Source organism: Chiroxiphia lanceolata, chromosome 3, assembly GCF_009829145.1.
Source record: "Chiroxiphia lanceolata isolate bChiLan1 chromosome 3, bChiLan1.pri, whole genome shotgun sequence".
Classification (NCBI taxonomy): Eukaryota; Metazoa; Chordata; class Aves; order Passeriformes; family Pipridae; genus Chiroxiphia; species Chiroxiphia lanceolata.
In genome coordinates, this window is record NC_045639.1 from 110,765,123 (window position 1) to 110,789,821 (window position 24,699).

A 24,699-nucleotide genomic window follows, 5' to 3' on the forward strand; every position below is an offset into this window, starting at 1 on the left:
CAGCGGGATAACTTGGAGGTTAAATACAAACCCAGCCACCAAAGATTCACTGAAGGCTACTTTGGATTTGTCTCTCACTTGATTAAAACTGTAGAAGGTTTTTCAGTAAACTATAAATATTTACAATATATTTATACTCTATATGTTCTGCAGACGGAGTAAATCTGAGTGCAAGATTATGGAACGATCTGCTATGAGAAGCTGTGGAAGCTCAAGATGTTGACTCATTCTGAGCAACACATCAAAAAATGCTGGAAGTGATAAGGGAATGATATGAATGATAAAATTGTCCTTCATGCCTCTAATAAGTACATGCTGAGGCACATATGTTTTAGGTCTTTGAAGAAAATTACTGGAATTCTAATGTTTCGCAGTCACTTATATGTGCTATGGCATTAGTGGCCTTTGTGTCAGTCTACACTGCCAGACTAACACCTGTCATTTTCTCATTGTTCAATCACAGAAGTAAGATACTTGTCTGGGGTAATGCAGAATTAGAAGCACTTTTCCTCCAAGTGCATAATTAGTGTTTTCAGGAACTCCACTGATGTTCATCGTAAATTTTGTCTGAAAGTTGTAAATAGAAAGGAGCTTTCTTATGAGACCTTGTTATACTTTGATTTGTTGAGTTTGGGCTCCATTTTTTGGTGTGAATATTACCTATTTAGGGTGATTTAGGAACTATTATCTCTCCCTGCTGATTCTATAGCTGAAAGACATAGTATTAACAGGTTAATTATGTAAGGAATTAGCACAATTCTCTTCCCTTTACTTCACTGGCAGTAGAGGTCATCAACACCTTCTGGAGGAAAATCGTGTGATGACACGAAAGAAAAGGAACAAGAAGACAGGCTCGATCCCAAAACCACTAAAAGCAGTGGGTCTTTTTTCCAAACTATATTAATGGAGTTGCAGCTGGATCTAAAAGTAAGGACTGTCTCCTTGCTTCTCTTTGTACACCTAGAGTCACTTCACAAATTACCATGGCAAGAAATACCCCAAATAAGTCATGGTTAAAAACAAGAAACAAGTTTCATAGAGCTGTAATTCTTGGTAGATCTTAGTTTGGTATTTTTTGGAATGTTGTGTAATTAAAGACATCCTACTTTTCAAAGAAGAAATTACCTTGATTTCTTCAAAGAGTTCTTCGCTTTCAGTTCTCCTGACCGGCAACAGGCAAATTTACAATCTATGACCTGGTAAATAATTGGGTTGTACATGGCTGCTGACTTTGCAAGCAGTGTTGGTACCACTGAAAACTGAATGGGAACTGAATCCGGCTGTCCAAAGGCTGACCAGACTGAGACCACGGCGTAGGGGATCCAGGCAATGAGGAATCCTGCGCAGATCAACATTGCCACCTTGTGAGAGGAGAAAAGAGAGGAGGAGGTTTATCCAGCACAGACAGACACTGGAAGCACGGCACAGAGCAGGGCAGAATGCAAGGGAACATGACACTGAATGGAAAAGAAAAATGATGACTTGTTTCAGGTAAATTTTCAATATGAAGAAAATCTGTCACACATCTTTATCTACTGCCTGTTTTTCTTTCACCTGACACAGAGTAGTTAATGAGTCTGTTATCACAGACCTTTAAAAATGCCATAAAGTCTGACTAAAGAGGAGGAAACTAAATGAGATCTCAGAAAACTATAATCATTTGACACTGAATTTAAATTATTTAAGGAGGAGAGTCCTTTCAAAGCACAGAATCTCTTTTTTTTTTTTAGTATAACTTACAGATAATAGCAGAGCTGTGAAAAATATCTGAAAATTGAGAATATAATTAAAACTGACAATGCTAGTACAATGTTTAGTTATCTTTCTTCTAAGCCATATCATGGATTTGTACTCCATTAAGATATGTAGATAGTCTAAAAAAGCATATTTCCAGCAAATGTTTCAGTTCTGCTAACATATTCCCAGTAAATTAGTAAAGGACTTCCTTATAATACGAGGAAATGTAACCATAAGAAAGTTTAGTATAAATATTAAATAAAAAGTGTTTGGGGCTAAAACTGGAGATTTATATACTCTACCTGAACCGGCCTGTCTGCACTCAGTCACAACCTGGTATAGTTTAAGATGACATCATGCAATAATACATTCTGAAGAACATCTGTCATTATACTGCTACCATTGACAGGCTGTAGGTGCATCCAGACTGGGAGTAGTACAAGTGCACTCATTTGGAATAAGGCAATTAGCACGATTAGGAAAAAAAATAATCACCAGTTGCATAATCTTTTCTATACTTTTTTTTGTTGTCTGTCACTGAAGGAAGTGATGTGCATGTGAGCCAAGGGTCTCAAACACAGCCTTTTTGTTATAAATTGTGCTCTGGAGTCAAATGGGTTATAAGGGAGACTCATTTTCCATATTTATATTTATCCCAACATTATGTTCCCCACTGTGGATCCAAGACAGGAGAGATAACTACTAGTGCTTCAACTCAGATCACATTGAAGTTTTATGTGATCCCTCCAATATGGCAAAAATAAATCTGCAGCCTCAAATCAAAAGTTTGCATTGTTCTTCAAAGGAAATTTGCTGAATAACCACAAAAAAGTACCATATTGAAACACCCCTTTGAAAGGCAAGTACAGCTGTACCAGCTGTATTGGCAGCACTGGCTGTACAGGTACCAGCTGAGATTCTTTAATATGTTTAGACATATTGTCCCTTATTGTTGTTCTATGTTATATAATTTTCCATTTACTCACAAAAAAAATGTAATAAAATTTGATCAGCCAAGCAAAAGTTGCTGCTTGTCTCTCTCTTGGCATGGCTTACAGAGGCTGGTGAATTTTTTACAGCTAAGGAATCTTGGTTTGTTCAACACAAGTCTTTATTTTGAGAGATTTGTTGGCACAATAACCAGTATCAAGGCTCATGGCTGTCACCATTGCCAAAGAGAAAATAGATTCAGTCTTAAGGAAAAACAGGATATGGTCTAAGATGCAAAATTAATCTTAGTACTTCAGTGTATTTTTATCACAGGGCTGAACTTAAATGATAAATTATTTGCATAAAAACAATTGCAATGTCACAGGACTGATTTTAGTTTATATCTTCATTAACAGAGGAACGTAAACTGTCTGAAAGTTTTATTTCCCTGCTACAAAATCTGCTCCTTATCTGTTTTCTGTTATAATTTCTGTGCACCTCAAACACCTTAAATTAGTCTTTACAACTGTTCCTGAAAGCAAAGGGTGCTTTATGGTGGGGAACAAGGACACGGGGAGATGATACGACTTGTAAGGTCACACAGGAAAGCTGTGACAGATCTTCAGAGTGAACCATGATCTCAGGGACTCGAGTGCCCTAATCACAGAATTATGTTTCCACTCCTGTTTTTCCCATCTTGACAGCAACAAAGGAGAAAGCTACAAGAACCACCTTCAAGGCATCATCCTATTGTCTCCAAACCTGCTTCTATGACCCAACAAATCAGACCGAGGTAAATGCTCCTACCTTGGTCAGCTTCATTTCAAGTATGTGGCTGTTCTGAATCCTGGTATCGTAGTGAGCGACTTCTTTGGTGGAGGATTTGACTTTCAAAATTATTTTGACATAGGAAAACACAATCACCGCAGTTGGGAGCAGGAGGCAGAAGAAAAGAATACTGAGAACAAAAACCTGTCCAGCCACTGAAGCCTGTGCCAGCCACCAGTCCAGAGTGCAGGAGGTTCCAAATGGCTCAGGGGCGTAGCTCCCCACCCCAGCAAAAGGCACCGTAGCCCAGAACATGGCATAGGCCCAGATTATTGCCAGACAGACAAATGCATGATGTCTCTTCAGCCAGGTACCTGCAAGATAATTCCAGAGTTACAAGCTCATGCCCAGATGTATCTGGCACGATTGAACATGCCACGTCACATGGAAGTGTTCAATGCCAGGTTAGATGTAACTCTGAGCAATCTGGTCTAGTGGAAGCTGTCCCTGCGGGGGGGTGGAACTGGATAGTCTTTAAGGTCCCTTCAACCTAAACCATTCTATTCTTCTATGATTCTATAAAGTATGAGTTTGGTCAACTGCTTGGCAACAACTCTGTAGTGTTAATCTTGCCTCTTTCCGGGTATTATTAGTGACCCTGAGCGAGGCCCTCCAGCTCAGGTTGTGCCTCATGAAGACAAATGCGCACTCATATGGAAGATGCCACCTGACTTTATTTCAGATTTTTGCTTTAAGTTGTGATAATTTACAACTGAGAAGTGTCTGAACCAAAGCAATCCAAGCAACCAGGCCAGCAACAGTTGTGGGAATCTTGTCCAATAATTTTGGAAATTGCTTTGTGATCTCTAACCGTGGTGTGTGATCAAATGAGACAGAGGTTCAACCTACATGAAGGACTAAGACTTTAATTCAGCTTTTCATTACTCAGTATGAAGGCTCACTCACAGCAACTGTACATTTTAACTTACATTATTTCCTGTTCTTTCTGTCATGTATTACCTGGCTAAAGTTCAATCTCAGGACAGCTCTCAACATAAATTATTAAACCAAGTGACTTTAAAAAAAAGGCTTTACAGAGGAAATGAGATGTGTAAGATGTATTTTTATCTTGTCATTCTTTTCCAGTACAGAAAATCACCATGGGTGTCCTGTCAGAAGTATCCATAATAGGTGTTTTCATGTATCCCTGCCCATTTTTTAATTAATCCTAATTTTATTAAATGCATGTCTGGAGCTGTGGAGTGTGCAATATTGTCTTTCTGCTCATCTTGCATACAGCTCTAATCCATGTGGAAAAAGCTTCAGTTTACAAGCTTTCCATCATCACCTATATTCAACATTTTGGATTTGGATAAAACTAACAAGTAAAAATGTGTAATTTTTTCAGAAACTCAAAATATGGTGTAACGGTCCTTCCACTTTGGAAGCTCCAACCTGTTTGCAGTCCCTGACTCACAGGGGAGTTTTCACTCACTTCACACTAACATTGAGGAGCTTTCTGCTGGATTTCAGGATGACTTAAAACAGAATCAAAGCAAAGAAGCACCTGTAATTTGAATGTGACCAGTGTCCCTTCACAGCTGATTTTACATTTCCAGATCATTGGAAGGAAAATGAACATTGCCTGACAAATGATGTATTCCTATATGATGGTTGAGAGACAGAAAGGTGGTTTGTTGTGCTCAGGGGTGGAAAAACAAAGCAACAATAGAATGAGTATTAAAAGAGTGACATTATTTTTGCAGCTATTGTCAAACCATAGCAACCTAGTATCAAAAAAAAAAAGATTTAGGTAAAAAACAGGTGCACCAGGTTCCTGATGACTGATTTGGTCATTATACAGATAATGTCTAATATAACCTCCTAGACTGAGTATTATAAGTATGTTTATTGGTCTCCATCCTTTTGTATGGACAACCATGATCAGAGCCCTTGAGCACAAAGGTTATGAAGTGTTCTATCCCTAGGGAACTCAGATGCAATGCTAAATACCAGAGCTGGTGGCATGAATGCAGCCAGGCATGAAATATTCACTTCAATTCACCAAATCTGTGAAAAATTGTCCATGATTTGGGTTGCCACTGAATTATTTTGATAAGACTTCTATAGGAGGAACTGAAATTCTGCTTAATGTGAGTGGTGTACCTAGAACTCTGCTAAGGAGACCTTCCCTGCACTCCCACTGAAGGAAAAAGTATAAGCATGCCAGGATCTATGATAGCACAGGACCTACGATAGCACATTTTAGCACAGTACCACAGATTTTAACTGCTAACACAGACAGGTTTACTTACACTTCCTAGCTGTAGACATTCCTTATAACTTAACATTAAATGATTGACATTTTATGTCATTATAAAGAAATCTGTTGTGTATCCCTCAAGTCACATGGGCAAGGTGTTTCTTATATGTAAATTCACCTTGAGTATTCCTCGTATTTTGATGGGAATTTAGTCCTTTCCAAAGCAGGAAGAACGTCTTTTCTAAACTGTGACAATTTCTTGACTGGAAGGAATGAAGCATATCACGCATCATATTAAGTATATATAAATATTGACGGATATGATGGTAACAGCTTTCACTGCTAAATTCATTTCATCCTCTCAGGTTCTATCTTCATATTAGAGAAATGATATCACATTATGAATTATTGCCCATCCAAATCTCTTAGATATTTTAAATAGCTTCCCACATATCTTAGAGGAATTTAGGCATCTAATAGGGAATATTTCTACTTGTTGGTCCATAAGATCTTGAAATATGTACAATACTTGCATCTGTTAATGTTAATAGGCCTTGATACACATAAAATGGTTTATCTATGATGGATTATGAAAACTCACGGCTTAAGCAGACAGCAGAGAGACAACACTGAAGATGTTATGTCCAGCAAAACAAATTTAGCTGGGATTACTTGGATCATGAAAATTTATTTCTCTTATCTATGTATTCTCCTCTATATTTTACGAAAGCATTCTAAAGAGCTTAAATATGATTTCAGTGTAGTAAACTATAGCACTTCATATGGTTCCTCTGTAGTCATAGATAATATAGTTATCTTTATATATAGATATAGAGTTGTCTTACCATAGGACAAGTGGCAGATTTTTAGGTACCTGTCCAGGCTGACAGCTGTCATGGTAATAAGGCTCCCACAGCCAAAGAAGAAACCAGCCCATCCATACCAGCGGCAGCCTATCCATCCAAACATCCAGCGGTGACAGAAGAAGGAGATGATACTGAAAGGTTTACCTACAACTTCAAAAAAGGAGAATAGAGTGTCAGTTGACTGATAAACCCCATCATTGATAAAACCATCCTTTTTCAGAAAGGTAAACCCTCTCCTTTGGACAAAACTTCAATGTCAAGAAGAGGCTTCAGGCACAGTAGATGCGAGGACTTAAAGCAGAAGGAGGGTAAATTTGGATGAGATATTAGAAAGAAATTCTTTATTGTGAGGGTGGTGAGGCGCTGGCATGGGTTACCCAGAGAAGCTGTGGATGCTCCATCCCTGGAAGTGTTCAAGGCCAGGCTGAATGAGGCTTAGAGCAGCCTGGTCTAGCGAAGGTGTTGCTGCCCATTTGGGGGGTTTGGAACCAAATGATCTTTAAGGTCCCTTCCAACCCAAAGTGTTCTGTGATTCTATGACTCATGTGCCCCCCATCCACAAGACTAAGCCTAAGACAGTTCTAGCTACATCCCATAGCATCAACACTGTGGTAGGATGAGCCAAACCTGCAGAATTGCTGGAAATAGGTGCTATGCTATAGCCACAGGAGCCAGAAGTAAACCAATATTCTGGTACCCAACATGGGCAAGTTCTTCCCGTTATGAAAACTTCAGAATATGTTAAGACCACATGTAAACACACATCAGTATCCAAACAGTACAGGTGATGGGCAAGTCTGGGCTCAAAATAGTCACAGATCTAATCTACATCCCTAGGATTGTCCATTGAGTCTCTTGAAGCACAAGATAAAGAAACTTGCCTTCAAAAAGGACTTTTACAAACCTGTCAAGGCCCAACAGTAGGATACATAGTGAAGTGTTAGATGAGAAGGAAAGATTCTGCTATGGTTGAACCGCAGAAGTAGTTTCAGCTCCTGTCCACGCCACACATTTCCTTGGTGCCCCTCAACAAGCCACCTGGTCATAGATATCAAAACCTTCTAAGTTTCCCCAAAAAGAGGGGAAATATATAACATATAATATTTGTAAGGCTCTGTCTTAGTGGCACTTCAGCTCATTCCTCCATTTGTAAAACTGAGGGGTGCATTATGGATGAAGTGAAGCTGAGACAAATGTTGTTCCATTCTCACATTATATCAGATTTACCTTATTCATATTGTTCGTAAGCATTGTAAAAGCAAGAAAGTTTGGAATTTGTCGTTTTCTAGTTAGAAAATTACCACTACCTTCTGATTATTAATATTTTATTTTTTTTTTGGTCAAAAACCAGACAAAGAAAAAAAGCAACGTTAATGGAACAGAAAACTCAAAAATTTATAATCTAGGAACATCAGCATATTTTCCAAATCCTTCATTTCTAATTACCAGACTGACCTGAAATGCTCCCAGGCCTGAACAGTTCAACTGCAATATTCAAACAACATTAAATATTGAACTCCACATTCCTGTGACTGTATTCCTTCCTCCACAGGGGTAGCCAGAGCACCTCAAGGATTTGAAAACATCTCAGCTGCCCTGGGCTAATTTCCCAGGCTGAACCACAGTGTCTGTAATGTCATAGCAGCTCAGTGAATTGGTTTATAAAGAGGGTCTTGCAAACTGTAATTCCCACAAAGTAACCTGTTCAAAGAAGTGAAGATAAAAGTCTCTATTATGTTGAAGTGATCTGCAGGAAAATATTTTGAATTGTTCCCAAAAATATTCCATTTTGCATCAAACTGGACATAAAACTAAACATTCTGTTTTCAGTGTTAGCAGAAAATTAAAACATTTCTACCAAAACCAAATATTGCATAAAATGGCCTTTGCTCCATCTTTGTGCCAAAAACATCATGATTGAAAACCCATCAAAACCAGATTTATTTTTAAACAAAATATTTTTAGATTATTTTCCTTTGGCCTGAGCCTGAAAGCTGTGCTTGGGTCAATGTATGATGCGCTTTTCTCTGAGCAGAATAAATGTACTTCTAATTTTTAAGGCAAAAGCTGACCTCAGTGATTAAGTTTCAAGAAAAACATTAAATATGGCAAGGTCTAGGACATATGCTAACAGTCAGCAACTTTACTCACGTAAATGATTGCCAGCTTTAAAGGCCAACACATTTATTTGCACAAAATCAAATTTCTCTTCAGCAGCAGGACTCGGAGCAGCTCAGAGCACGGTGTCAGTGCAAAAAGAACCCGATGCAGCTTTGAACGAGGGGCTGGTGCCACCCTGTGGAAATCTGCAGGAAACAGGGCCATGGCAGAACTCGTTTCTTGAACAAGGTGCCAAGATAAGTGTGTGAGATGTGAAGATCCTAGGGAAAAAAATCCCATCTTCATTCCAATCAGTCCAGCAGATTGAATACATCACATTTCTCAGGTGCACATCATCAGTTAGCAAAAAAAAATTAGAGAAGGAAGAAAAACCCACATGGCTGTGCCAGTCACAATTATTTTTAATTCCAAAACTTAAACACACAGATAGATTGAGATTCCCCATGGAAGAAAGCAAGGTGACCAGGTGGTATGGTGGTGACACACCTTAAGAGAGAAGCTGTCAGCCCTCATGCTAAGAAGGCTCCCAAACTAGCTGTAATTTGCATGGTTGAGACATGCAATTTATGTGGTTAGGAGATACCTATTAAACTCATCAAATTATAGAATGGTTTGTCTTGCAAGAGTTCTTAAAGATCAAATGGTTCCAACCCCCCTGTCGTGGACAGGGTTACCTCTCACTAGACCAGGCTGCTCAGAGCCCCATCCAACCCATCCTTTAATACTTCAGGGATGGAGTATCCACAGTGTCTCTGGGCAACATTCAAAATATATAGCTAGGGAAATTCTCCTGAAGAACTCCCTATCATTGGAGTGACTATCATAAGACTCAAACATGAGATTTATAAAGTAAGACAGACTCTTAAAGACACAAAGGAAATGGGAGCATCACAGAAGAGTAAAAAAAATTCTGTTTTTTTCTCCCTAACTTCTAAATGTTGAAAGATGGAAATAGTGACTCCACGGCATAAATGTCAAAGAAATAATTGGGGTTTTTTTCTGTGTGGTAGCAATGATATTTGTACTACTTTCTTCTACTGAATTTGTATTTCTTTCCAAAATCCATGTTTACTGATCCAAACCCCTGGAATCTGCAGGGGTGAGTAAATCCTTAGCCTTGTGCCATGAGAGCATAACAGGAATCAGTCAGGGGAGACTGGCAGCCACCATTTCATATTGTTCAGTGCTATTTTGGGCATTTGCATGAGAGCAGAAGCATTTGGCAGAGATGAGGGCAGGAAAAGAGTGCACTGCAGCTGAGGGCAGGGCTCCCAGTGTATACAACACACAGGGGACAGATGACTTTGGGAGCACGGGAATGTATTGCCATTTATATTGCGTGGAGGAGATCCCGTGGTCAGTTGGGTCTTTATACCTATTGGAGTGCCTGCCATCCAAAATATCCAAAATATCCTTTTCTAAACGACATCCTGCCCTTGCCCTGCATTTGCACGTAGCCACGAGCAGCTGAGTGAGCGACTCATGTCAAGAGCCAAAACAACAATCTCCAGAGGCTCTTGACTCTGCAACTCTGTACAAACTTTTCCAAAGCCCTCTCCTTCCGTGCCAGGACATCCAGACTGTGGGGTTGAAATAAAAATCCTCCCAGTTGGTTGCTGTTGCTCTTACTCTACAGATTGACACAAATGCTTATTTTTCTGATCCAGGCATAAAGGAGGGTGGTAACCATAGAGAAAACTATTAGCTTTGGTAGGCTGGTGACTACTGGCTTTTTCCAATTATTTGGCCAAACATGTATTTTTGAGGCACTTGGATCCCTTCTATTGCATCCTACAGGAAGAAAACATAGTTTTCTGCACCTGTAATACTGAGCTGTTTTGTGGTTATTGTGCCAGGGTGCACATGGAAACTGTCTTTGGAGACGTGCCCAGTGCTGGGATGAACAGGTGTTTTGCCTGATTGATAAAATCAACCCTATTTTTTCCTCCGTACTGTTAATTTCTTCCCATCAAGTTGTTCAGGAATGTTGTTTTCCATCCTTCCATGTTATTTATATGCAAATAAGAGAGCAGAAATATCAGTAGCAAAAGGCCTTTGGGGCTTCCTTGACTTTCGGAGGAATGCCTCTTGCTGCTGCCAGAAATAATGGTGGGATAGTAAAAATGAGTGAAAACAAAGACATGAAATTACCTGAAATGCCCAGATCACACACTGCTAAATTAACAGTCATTATCTCAGCAGGCCTCAACTTCTTTTTTCGCTTTGAGGACATAAAAATAACATACCCATTTCCCAGGGTTGAAAGGATCCCTGTAATAATGAAAAATAGAATAACAATCAAATTAGAAGCCTCCTCAAAAACAGTAATACCCCATCTTCCTTGTGAAATTCCGTGATATTTTCAGCCTAAATCTGTGGTCCTAAGGCTGGACTTTTTATTCTGAAACATGGTCATGTCATTGTCATTATGCAGCTCATAGAGGCATCAACTACAGACACCTCCCTCCCTCAGCAAATACTATTTTCCCCGCTGCAGCAGAGCATTGCCTTCACCACCTGAGTCTGCCCAACTATTGACTGAATGCTCTCAATAGAAATCCCATAATTCCTCTGTTATCATCAATCCCATTTTTTCTCACAAACATTTATACAGTCACAAGAATGAAATTCAGCACTCTGCAACCATAAGGACTCCTGTGTGACCAATCTTAAATTTATTATATACTGTAATCAGAGGTAGAGGGATGTAAATTAAGATATTAATATAAAATATTAAATTTTACAATAAAATTAATTTCTATAATCAGAAAGAAAAATAATAAAATTAATCTGATTAATCTGATTTTAACTTCCAGGTGGAATTCAGTGCATGAGCAGGGACTCATTTCTTGTTGGCTGACATCTTTTTTTCATATCAGCACCCAAGCAACAACAGGGAACCACACTGCAAGTGGTTGATCACCCATGGAATTAATCACACTGGTACCAAAAACTGTAGGGTTTCCATTTCCCATAAAGAAAAATATTTCTTCACTAACTCAGGTTTGAGTTTAAGCTCAGCATGAGAGTTTTGCTGAGGAAACACAGGACAGCACACATGACATCCCTTCCATGAAGCAAGAACCACACCCAAAGGTGGAAAACCCAAAGGGACCTTTGCCCATAGAGCCTCACACCAGACCAGAGGAGACAAGTAAGAAGGAGAGAGACACAGAAGAAAAGACTGAAAAGCAAAGACTGACAGAAACCCCAATCTCCTGTCCTGACATTGTCTCACCAAAGGGACCTACAATGGCAACAAGGAAGATTTTGGGCAGGAGTTCAGCTCAGAGAAGCTCGAGAAAAGGTGTTTTCCTTAAGTACTTTATGCTTGTCATCTTTGTTTCTCCCTACATAAACAATAATTGAATGTTAAGTTTTGGGGGTTGGAAGGTTGAGGATTGGAACTGGGTGATCTTTAAAGTGCCTTCCAACCCAACCCATTCTTTAATTCTACGATTCTAAATTAAATTCCCCTCAATGAGCCTGTTTGCCACTTCAGTAACTGAGGATGGATCTCCCTGTCTTTACCTCCACCCTGGCTTCATCTCCAGTTTTTTCTCTGCCTATGTCCTCCCTGTCCCACTGTGAGGGTCATTCTGGGTGCTTGGCTACCAGTTGGCTACAGACACTCCCCACACTACTTCAAAGAAGTCATAAATACCCAAACTTTCCTCCACCTTTTGCGATGCCTTTGTACACATGGCTCTGCTGGGGCAAACTCAGCTGTATTTTATGTTTCTAAAAGACCCCAGCAGCCCTCCAGACCTCCCAGCAACTCTGACCTCTCCAAATATTGCACCTTTGAATATCACATAATTTTCATCAGAATCTTCTGTCAGGCCAGACCTCAGGAATTGAAGCTCAGTAATTTAATTATTTAGTAATTAATCGGGTAATTCAGTAATTAATAGGGCAGTATTTAAATGGTATTTAATTATTTACTGTGGCCCATCCATGGAGCAATACCCTTGCAAGGTTGCCATGTCCTCAAAAAATCAAGAAGCCCAACCTGGGAACATCCATGAGGCAGAGAGAAAAATGGTTCTCAGAGGTTAAATCAAAATATTTTGATTTTTAATTTTTTGGTATTAAATGCAACACTAATTGGACCCTCTTCTTATTTTTGTATTGACAGTATTGTTTTCTACATTATTTAAAAAAAACAGACAGGACAGAAGCTGGCTTATTATTGATCTTAAGTTTTCGCAGTAAATTTGATTTACCCTTGGTTAATTAAATTTAAAGAACAATCTACTCTTATGGCTCTACAAATTTAATCTGAATTATAAGCAGAAAGAGGTATTCATACAATTTATTTTGTTCCTTGTAGCTAAGTCAAAGAATCTCAATGTCATGAGAATTTTTTATGTATTTTAATCCTTTTCTCTCTTAGTGCCATTTTTCTCTCCAGTGGTATTTTAGATAACTAGAGTGTCAGCATCCAATTTGAAATACTTTTTGAAAGCACTTGACATTTTCCTGAATCTTTTTCAACTGACTGGCAGTCTAGAGAGACATCCCCATCAGGCAAGCCTCTAAAGCAACTGGTAATTATTAATATCAATGTTCCAGAGAGCCCCAGCCCACTGACCTCCTAATCCTGCGTCTGGAAGGGGTCCAGTGATTAATTTATGTCTATACTTTCATCTGACAATTGCTTATCTGAATTCTTTTTTAACTCCTCAGTGTTCAAAACTTTATAATCTCCTTAGAGAAGCATCTAATGCTCCATTTCCCCTTCTATTAAATGATTTTCCTAGCAGTTAGCTGGAGACCTTGCTGGTGTAATATCCAGGTCTGGTAGTTTGGAAACAGGGGAAAAAGACTCTTCAGTTATAAAATAAAGGCTCTTTTCCAGGAGTGAACAGTTCAGGACACAAGTGTCCATGGCACTGCAGCACTATTACATATATACAAAGAGCCAAGGATGTGATAACTAAAAAAGTGACACCTGCAGAGAAAGAGCCAGGCTGAGACACATGACCTGCAGCAAGAGGGGAAAGTGTTTAAAAGTAGTAAACTAAAGAAATAAGCTTCCGTTTCTCCAACTAACAGCAATACTAAACTGCCAGAGAAAATGAAAAAAAAAAAACCAAACCAAAAATTATAGTTCAGGATTTTGTTTTCAATTAAGCTGTTTCATAACATGCTGAGGAAGCATGCAGCAACAGTTTGCAAATCAATAGTTAGTTGCCACAGGGTTTCAGAGGAGCTGGCAGCCAGCAGGTCCCCACTCAGTAGTTTGTCACCCTGCCTGGCCATACAGAGAATCAATCAAACCAGTGATGAAAAAGCTCGTGGGGGAGGCGACAAAGTAAAAAGAATTGGATTCTCAAAACCACATGCATAGTTTGATTTATTTTTTTTCTAGACAATTAAAAAAACTACACATGGAAATGAACTAATCAGGAAAAAAGATAATGTGCTCACAAATAATGTAGCACAGATTGGCTAAGACCCCTGATTTTCTTCAAAGACAAAAAAATTGCACTTCTTCTATTTCAAATTGCAATACTTCAGCTATAGAACCAGTCTAACCCTAAAGCTCTGCCGAGTTGCCTGATAGCATTCCAGCCTTGTTCAGCCACAGTGCAGCTTCTTACCCTTTTTGAAAGAAATTTTAAACTCATTTGCACCTTACACACCTCAAGGGCAAAAAGATGTGCAATAGCAGTCCTGGCTTCCCACCTCCTGGCTTCCCTCTCACTGCTATCAGGATGTCCACACAGGCCATCCTCAAGAGGGGCCACAATTTTCTTGGAAGGGATCTGCAAAGGAGTAGGGAACGCAGTTCAGTGCTGCCACTGAACTGAACTGAAGGTGACAAGTTCAGCCCGAACCACAAGTTATAACAAAAAACACAGACACACAATCATAGGATCATTCAGATTGGAAAAGACCTCCAAGATCATCAAGTCCAATGTCTACTTGTTTTCTGAACACTTCCAGGGATGATGATTCCACCATTTCACTGGACAGCCTATTCCATCTGCTGAACCACTTTTTCAGTGAAGAAATTTTTCCTAATATCTAATCGAAACCTCCCCTGGTGCAATTTGAATCCATTTCCTCTTATCCTGTCACTTGCTGGGGGAAGAGACCAACTTCTACCTGACTAGAGCATCCTTTCAGGTCATTGTGGAGAGTGATAAGGTCTCCCCTGAGCCTCCTTTTCTCCATACCCTCATTGGATACAGGAACTGAATGCTCCAGCTTGGTTTTCTGTCTTCTGTAGATTACACACACAATTTATAAAGTAAAATCCGCAATACTGCAAAGTTACCCCAAGGCACAGCTATGCACAAGAGCTATTAGAGCACAGAGGTTTTGATTACTCTTTTGGATACTTGGGAGCTGTGATTAACTGTAAAGCTGCCAATTAAAGGAAATTTGCAGCCTTAGCAATCTTGCTGTGTGCAATTTGATGTCAGCGAATAGCTTCACAGAGGTAAGCTTCCTTCTCCACTATCTGCCACCCAAAAACTTTACAGAGCAGTGCTTTATGTCCCAACACAAATGTGGATGCTTTGAATTGTCAGAAATCAGCTTAATGGAAAAGGAAATTTGAGTTGCTTGTTGTTTTGGTTTTTTTTGCAGTAAGTAAAAAGAGCTACTCAGAGATTTACCTGGAAACAATGACGATGAATTTCCTTCTAAGTTCTCAAGTCCAAGATATTACTAAGATGTTGCTATCCACCTAAACATGAGTGGGTACTAAAATATGAATCTGCACAGCAGCAGGAGCTAATGGTGGCATCCCCAAGGCACTACACTAAATCAACCTTGTGAGCTACAGCTCACATGAGAAGAATCAATCCAAGTCAAGACTTATTTTTTTTTTTTTAAGAAAAATATGCTTAAAGGCTACTTTACCCCATCTATTCACAAACACAGAAGACCTGGCATTGATCCTTCCACCGGTTTTGTTTAATTTCCTCTCTTAGTGGCTGAGCCATAAGGTGAAATTGTGCTTTACTGGCAAAAACTATCACACTCTCCTTCACACAAATCCCTGCAAAAGGGTGGGAAGGGAGGAGGGGGAGTAGAGTGTTCTGCACTTCTCCTGGCCTTTGACCATTTCATGTGCATTACTGTATGATATACAATGTCTAAAACATTGCTGTGCTGGTCTAGAAATTATGAAACCAGTTGCTGAAATGGCTGAGGTCACAACTGAGCTTAAAAACAGGGCAATGATTGCTAAAAGGAATTAAAAATATTTGTGCCAGATACCAGTGGTGTCTTATTCTATAGATCCAAGTCCAAGGAAGATGCAAATGCAACATTTACATGCATATGTGAAGACCATAATTCCGTCTAATGAGAGCTGCTACTGGAGTGTGTAATGGCCATAAGGGTAAAGTAACTAACCAAGTAAAATGCAATGCAAAACAAGCACATGGAAAATAAGTTAAATCTGGATCTAAGTGTGGGATATGGTGTGTAGAGCTACACACACAGCAGAGCTGTGTCTTTAACTTCCTTGGCTCCGGCCACTGGATGCAATGAGTCCATGACAGGCTGTTTGATGTCCAGTCCACAACATCAGGAAGGTGGGAATCTTATTGATAAATCCAATCTCAAAATGATTATCAGACCTTTTTGAATTATAATTGAAGACTCCTCACACTGCTCATGGAAGTCTTTGCCTTTATGGTTGGCTTTTGGTTTTTCACTGGAAACTTTTAATTCCTGTTCCTTGTTTTAATTTCATTACACCTGAGTTTTTCAATATGCTTCACACCTGACAGGGGTATTTTTTTTTTTTTTTTTGAATGGGATAAATCTACCCTAAATACAGCAAACATAACAAGGCAACACAGTCGAAGGATTCATTGTGACTACTCAAATATATTTCCTGGGATTAAGGCTAAATTTGTTTGAGTGAATAAAGTGAATAAAGACCCAAAGTGGGGGTTGTTTTTGGTGGTTTGGTGAAGACATCTGTCTGCAGAGCAGCAGGAAAAAATATATATGTGAAAAGTGATGATACATAGAAAACAGCACATGAATACCAAAACCAGCACTGAGAAACAGCTTCACCTGCCACCTCTGCTGCTCTGAATTATTTTTTCAATAAAGACATAAGCAGGACAAAAAGGATAAATAAGCAGAAGGCATAAGTAGAAGAGAAATGATAAGAATAACTCTGATACTTCCACTACAGAAAAGATTAGATTACTTAGATCAGTGGGAGGAAAGGCAGTACGTGAGAGTAGGAGGGAAGGATGTAAAGTAGTGAATGAGAAACATAAATGTAGGAATGACGGATCGATCGATCCTTGTATTTTGTGTAGAACTGGTTGAACAAGTTCTAGTTGAATCAAAACTGAAATAAATGTCAAGGAATCACTGTACACCCTATATTCACACTGGTGTTCAGCTGTCTGAACTGAGCTCAATTTGGTGTAGTTATTTACGTGTCCTTAGCTCAGCTCTAGGAGAAAATCGCTGTGAGAAACTGCACGAACCAAAGCCATAAACCACAATGAAACCTAAATTTATAAAGAAGAATAGAATGGAATGGAATAGAATGGAATAGAATAGAATAGGATAGGATAGGATAGGATAGGATAGGATAGGATAGGATAGGATAGGATAGGATAGGATAGGATGGAATGGAATGGAATGGAATGGAATGGAATGGAATGGAATAGAATAGAATAGAATAGAATAGAATAGAATAGAATAGAATAGAATAGAATAGAATAGGATAGGATAGGATAGGATAGGATAGGATAGGATAGGATAGGACAGGATAGGATAGGATAGGATAGGATGGAATGGAATGGAATGGAATGGAACGGAACGGAACAGAATAGAATAGAATAGAATAGAATAGAATAGAATAGAATAGAATAGAATAGAATAGAACAATCCCACGTGCCTGAGAGTATTGTGCAAACACTTCTTGAACTCTGTCAGGCTTGGTGCTGTGACCACTTCCCTGGGGAGCCTGCTTCAGTACCCAATCACCCTCTGGGTGAAGAACCTTTTCCTAATGTCCAACCCAAACCTCCCCTGACACAGCCTCATGCCATTCCCTTGGGAGTTGAGATGAGTACTGACACAAAAAGATGTAACTCCAGCCTTCTCCATAAAGCAAAGAAGGTAAATTATCAATAAGAAGGACCAGTTTATCCTTAGAAGTAATGGAGACCAGAATTTTTCCTGCTGAATGATGACTCCTTGGCATATGAATAGTTAATGCACGAATCAGTCCCAGCTATCATCTGTGTGCACTAACCAATACGTAATTGTATTTATTATGCTTGCAAAGTCACTTTGAACACGGTGAAAGACTGCAACACAGGACGGGGAGGGTGCTAGGCAGAAAATATTGTTCAGTATAACGTGTAAAAGAGGACAGATGATGCCAGGAGCTGAGCAAGGTTCAAATGAGCACATCTCAGGATGTTCTCTGCTGCACAGGCACATGAGAGAGGCTTTGAAAACAGGCCACATGACATAGTGGGAAAAACTCATTTCTGCTCAGAGACAATTAAACCATAAGGTAGTAACTTATCAGTAGAAAAAAAAAAAATACCATTTATTCACTTTTTGCTGGAAAGTCCACTGCCAGTCACTTGTGGCTATCTGGAGCAGCATTTTCTGTTGACACTAACTGTTGACATCATATTTCTAACACATTTTTTCCTCTACCTCCTAGATTTTTCTTTCTAATATGAAGAAATATGTATTTACACAGCAGTTTCTGCTTCCTTTGTGAGAGCTACAAGCAGGCAGTCATATCTCAAAGACCAATTATAAAATCATTACCAATTACTGTCAAATAAAAGCCAGCTATGATGTCAGCTTCTCTAGAAAGCTTTGATGCAAAGGGGTCTCCCTTCTGGAGATAATGTGGGACGTATTCTTCCTGGGAGGAAGTGTTGTGATCTGATGCCATCCCACTCATGTCCAGTTAAGTGTCTGAAAAACAAAAGAACAGAGTTTGCAATAGATCACATCTGCCGCTGGAAAACACAAAGATATTTTTGTTCATACACGGGATGCATCTTCCCATCCTCGTTTCTGCTCTGCCACTTGCCAGGGCATGGCAGGATCCAATTCAAAATTGCATAAAGCATCCTGCCATGATCTATTTCATTACTTTATCCAAGAACATCGTTATTCACATGGCACCACAGTATAAAAAAGACATTAAGGTATTAAAGAATGTCCAAAGGAGGGCCACAAGGATGGTGAAGGGTCTGGAGGGTAAGCCATATAAACAGCAGCTGAGGTCACTTGGTCTGTTCAGCCTGGAGAAGAGGAGACTGAGGGGAAACCTCATTGCAGTTACAACTTCCTTGTGAGGGGAGGAGGAGGGGCAGGCTCTGATCTCTGCTCTGTGGGGACTACTGACAGGACCCAAGGAAATGGCCCAGAGTTGTGTCAGGAGAGGGTTAGGTTGGATATTAGGGAAAAGTTCGTCACCCAGGGGATGTTTGGGCACTGGAACAGGTTCCCTAGGGAAGTCGTCACAGCACCAAGCCTGGTGGAGTTCGAGTAGTGTTTGGACAACACTCTCAGGCCCATGATGTGACTCTTGGTCCTGTGCAGGGCCAGGTGTTGGACTCGATGGTCCTGATGGGTCCCCTCCAACTCAGTATATTCTGTGATCCTGTGGGTCTGTGGCAGTCCCCACAGTAACCCATCTGAGCAGGTACCAGTGTATCGTGGCTTTCAAGCCAGGTCTTTGGAAGTGCCTTCCCTTAATATCTTAAGGATCTCCCTGTTTCCAGCTTGGTCTAAGAGCGCCCCAAGACTGAGAATCCAGAAAAAATAAGCAAGGCAATCTTTTGTGTCTGATTATCTTCATTGCTCAATGTGTTTAATGTATGCTGTACTACTTGTATTTATCTATACACACAGTTCTCTTAATGCCAAGAGACTAGTAATTACCAGTAAGACAGTCCCAGCAATTTCTTCATATCCTGAGGGACACTCTGTCTACAGATGGCAGCTCTAAAAATTTTAAAGATAAGTAAAAACTCATATCTATAAATTCTCCTTAGAGTTATTTAAGTGTTGGGTTCCAACACAAATAGCTTTTCCTGGCTATGGTTATAAACATCAATTGGCTGCTACAGTCATGAAGAAGCAGCAGATTATTAAATAATGGACTCATGTAGGAAGGCTTGTTGAGTTTTCTTTCCGTTTCCTCTCATGTGGAAATTGGCCATTGAGGTCAAATATACTAATGGAAATAAAGTGAACCCAGATACAGGAGAATTAGAATGTGGCAGACACCTCTGAGGGACATCCCTCCAGGACAACTGAAAAAGTAAAGTGAGGAGCCCTTGCATAAGGCAAAAACCTTTCTACCATGCTTGAAACCACAGAGTCAGGAGCTTTTTAGGGCATTCAGACCCCTCAGTTCTTCTTGCCAGCACTTAGTGAGAAGGAAAAAAGTATTGCCTTATTTTACCTATTTGCTCTCTCTCCCGCATTTTGAAGGCAGACAGCCTGCTCAATAACAGACCTATGTGGCCTGGTACACCTAAAGCCCTCACAACCCTGTTGTCCCTCTAGCTCTGAAAAAAAGGTGGTCTAAGGAGACCATCTAGTACAAAAGGATGGACTAAATCATGAATCTGGGAAACAAAATAGTCAGAACGATCAACCTCTCCATCCTATCATAGCCACAGGTCTTGATCCAGATTCCACCGGGTCTTTAGAAGGATCCTGATGCTTTTCTATCCCCCAGCTTGTATGATGCCGCAACTCTTCTGTGACTGCAGCATTTGGGTGCCTGAAGTGATGCAAGTGGAAAAGCACATCTGGGACCTGTCAGGACAATTTGGGTTTGATACAAATACCAAAGTGTTTAAGGGCAAGTTCTTCTTTTGAGCCACACTAGAATCTCCCACTCCAGTCAGTATCAGGTGGCTGACAAGGACAATCATGTCCAACTTACAAGCACACAAAAAAAGTAGCTTTAAAAAGGAAATTTCAACTCCTATATATGTTAAGCTCAACCAGAAGTCCTGCCATTGGGTTTTTTAATTGGCATTAAAGAAAAGGTGCAGGTTTCCCAAACAAATCACAGCCCTGGGACAGGAGGGAGCCCTCTCTGATCCAACTACTCGTGGAAGATTTTGCTGCTCTGGTCAATCCAAGTTTTTTACCTGCTTGTAAATGTTAATGTTGTAACAGAGTACTCATATCTGGTTGCTGAAAAAGAAGCACCTTATTGTGGCTTTAAGCAGAGAGAGTACATCATTTCTTGAAAATTTTCAACAAAAATAAAGGGAAATTAATGTCAAATTTCCAAGAAGATACAAAAACTCTCCTCATTATTGTGATAATGACTGATTATTAATAATAAATTTCAGATATAAGGAGATAAAAACCAACTCTACTTGATTTACACAAAAAGTTAACAATGACATATAATGTAGGGGATTAATACTAGATTATGGCTTTAAAAAATGTTCATCATCCTGATTAGGCAGGAATTGACTGTGTCCCCCAAAATGAAGCTCTAGGTAGGAGTCAGATCTCACTTTTAGAGTACATAAACCAGAAAAAGATGTAATTAACAAGGCAGAATAATTAGTTCTCTCATAATTCCAAGTCAAGAAAAGCTGTAATCCTAATCAGCATCTAGTGTCTAAATGTCGGGCAAAAACCTATGGAGAGAGATAACTTTTATAATAATAGGCAAACCCTAGCAAATGTAGGGGATGTCCATTTTCCCAGACGAATTATTTCAGGAACCAATATCAGAACTGCTAACTCTGTTGGTTTTATTAATACATGTGCTTTTTAAGGTACCACAGTATTAAATGCCTGATAAAAGTCATAAATGTTCTGATCCACAGCTCCTAAAACTTAATAGTCAGTGACAGGGACTATAAAATGTTATTTTAATAGAAATACCAGTGATCCCTGCTTGTACCAACCCTCATTTCTTGCAAGCTCCTGTGAACTCCTAAAACATATTGGGAAGCTACAAATAGGAAGTGGACTAACCCAGATTCCAACTATGCCTTCTTCCACCAGGCTTAGATAAACATGGGCACATACCAGCAAAATCCAAAGTCCTTCAACTAAATTAGTAAGAAAACAATCTCTATACTTATGTTAGGCAGCTAAAAATAGGTATATTTAGTTTATGTAGCACAGCCAAAGTGGTACGAAGTCAGGAAAGCATTTTTGTAATTAATGAAGGAAATATTAATACCAACCATTAAAAAAAAAAAAATTAAAAAAAATCTGAAAAACCTAAAGCTATTTAGTATTAGAAAAAGCCTTCTATGTTTCATAGGAATCACAGAAATTGAACTATTATCAGATGCTGCAGAAATCTTCTGTGAAAGTTACAGTGGCAGCAATGCTTTCATGTGTTTGAAAAGAGAGCACAAGAAATCGTGGACCACGTACAAGTGTTGTAATTATTTATAGAAGCACACTAATTTACCAAGTGAGAAATGGCAGAATGGAACAAAAAGATATCCATGAACCCAGCCTCACCTCATAGAAAGTTAGTAGAGCTCGTTTTGAAGGACTTAATACAGCTGAAGTGATAACATTATCGACTGTGTTAATTAAGAAAATAATTTTCTGCTCTCTCATGATACGTTAAAAACAATAAGGTTATGAATAATTTTATCTGAGTCAGTAAAAGACAAGAGCTAAAAGGATAAATTAGTACCAGCAAGTATTGTTATCTTTATAAGAGGAAAAAAGGTAATTATCTCTTCCTTCAATTTGTCCGATGACATCTATTTCTCAGAGTCCCCACAGCAAAGTTAGTCATCTATCAGTGTCTACTGGATCCCAACTCCTGCTGTCAAGCATCATTTTTATCCTAAACTTCCCCTGTGTATTTCAAGGAGCTCATTTCATAGACAAAGGCTGTGGAAACAGGAAAAGGTCCCAGTGGGCAGTGAGAGGTAAAAGTTATCTTAATTAAAGCCCTGGTTATAGGTGCTTCTATTTCCTTTCAGTTTTAAAGCTATGCAGGAAGACTTACTATGGAACTTTGAAAAATATGCAATAATTTTAAAAAATGTGACAATAAATTCACAGGTGGTTATGTGAGTTTTAGGTGCTCCCTTTGCCTTAAGGGTGGGTTGTCACAGTGCCTGAAGCTACTTTTCTGTTAGTAAGCAGTGCAGACCCCCAGCACTGGATCTGCAGAGCAAAACAGGTACTGTTGAGGACCTTTATTTTTCCAAGGCTGTGTACTTTTCAAACACCAGTGCCTGAAAAAAAAAAAAAGGAAAAGAAAAAAAAGGGGAAAAAAAAGGTAAAAAAGTGAATGAAAAAACAAGACTGCTTTTAATTGAGTCCTTGATTCTGATTAATAAGCACAGATTAAAACCCAAGCTCTCAAAAGATATTTTGCAATATAAGTGCTTCATCTGCTGTGGCAGGCACACTTGGACAAGCACTGGGAAATAATCCAGTTATCAGGGACTGGTTTGTTCTTGCTGCTTCACAAGACCAAGTGATTCCACACTGCAGTAGGTCTCCAATGTCCAAAGTGTGGGAGCAGAAAGCACTGCACCACAGCCTACCATCTAGCTCATCTACAGACCATCTTTCCAGCACATTCCATGAGGAAAGGCCCCCTGTGCCTGTGAAAACAGATTTCAAACCACAACAAAAGAAACCAACCTGCTGCTTCTTAGAAATGGACTCGTGCTTCTATCTGTGCTGCAGACACTCATCTTTAATTAATACAAACAATTCTGCTTTTAAATAATACATTCTTTAAAATGGAACTGTTCAACTCTAGCCAACCTCAGGAGATCAAAAATCATCACCCAGACACTATAAAATGTCAATATCAAGCCTCAGAACTCCTGAAATTAAAGGAAAAAATTATTTGAGGATTTTTGTTGGGTCTCATGAATGCAGCTTTGCCAGCCCTACATCAATTTTGCTCTCTGCTCTTTCCTCATCTCTCATTGGGGTGTTTCAACATGTCTTTCATGGCTCAGCCAGGCTCTTCTTACCCTGAGGAAGGGCAGGAAACTACATCCTCACCTCTTTCAGGAAAGAAGCTGACCACAGAATAGTGGTAACCTTGCTGATCCCTTCCTCTTACAGAGAGGGCACTGAAGGAGAGGGGAGAAAAAATCTTGATTGTTCTTGCAAAGCAGCTGATGCTTTTCCTCAGATTTAGGCAAATCCTGGGAATTTTCACCCCAGATTGTCAAAAGCATGACATTTTGCAGTAGTTGAGTGGCAGCAACCAAATGGACTTGACCATTCCCTGTCATTTATCATAGAATCATGAAATGGTTTCAGTTGGAAGGGACCTAAAAGATCATCTCATTCCAAACCTCCTGCCATGGGCAGGGGCACCTTCTGCTAGACCAAGTTGCTCAGAGCCCCATCCAACCTGTTCTTGAACACTTCCAGGAATAGGGCATCCACAGCTTCTCTGGGTAATCTCCCTAATATCTAATCTAAACCTGCCCCTGTCAGTGTATTTCCCTTATTTATCAGGCACTGACATTTGTATTCAGGGTTTTTTAGACCCCTTGGTGCTGGCTCACTGCAGACACAGCATGAGACTTTCCATGCCCCCCAAAAAGTTCAGCCTGTGAGCCTTTAGGTCCCATCTGCATATACAACATCACCTGGAGAAGAAAAAATCTTCACAGTAACTGCTACCTCAGCAGTTGCAAGCCTGTCCAGTCTGTGTTTTTGTCCATTTATATTTCATCACACATCATGACTTGGCCACTGTCCATCTTTTCCATACTAGCCCATCTGTTTTCCCATCTTCTGATGGAAATTCTCACAGTTCCCTGATCTCCTGAGGGAACAGAAAGGTCTGGAGAACCAAGTAGAGAGCAACCCCCTGGGTCCTGCTGAGTCTCATCCCTTCTTCGACTTGATGGGCAATTTTCAGCAAATTGCTAACCCTCTTCCCCCTGAAGAGAAACAGAGTGAATTTGCATCTACAGAGGAGGTGGGACAATGGACTAATGTGTTCTGGTGTAATGGCTCCCAAGTCAGTGATCCGAGGAAGAAAAATATGTTCAG

The 24,699-nt window shown here is 39.7% G+C and overlaps 1 protein-coding gene across 1 annotated transcript in view; it reads right to left on the bottom strand.

Annotated features, from left to right (window-relative positions):
• Window positions 1-24,699, bottom strand: part of OPN5 (opsin 5) — a 29,078-nt gene that overhangs the window by 369 nt on the left and 4,010 nt on the right. The window contains exons 2-6 of the mRNA XM_032683199.1: window positions 18,469-18,621; window positions 10,837-10,956; window positions 6,544-6,714; window positions 3,475-3,809; window positions 1,126-1,361 (exon numbers count right to left, since the gene is read on the bottom strand). Of these exons, the coding sequence (XP_032539090.1) occupies window positions 1,126-1,361; window positions 3,475-3,809; window positions 6,544-6,714; window positions 10,837-10,956; window positions 18,469-18,607 (1,001 nt within the window). The 5' untranslated portion in view covers window positions 18,608-18,621. The remainder of the gene's footprint in view (window positions 1-1,125; window positions 1,362-3,474; window positions 3,810-6,543; window positions 6,715-10,836; window positions 10,957-18,468; window positions 18,622-24,699) is intronic.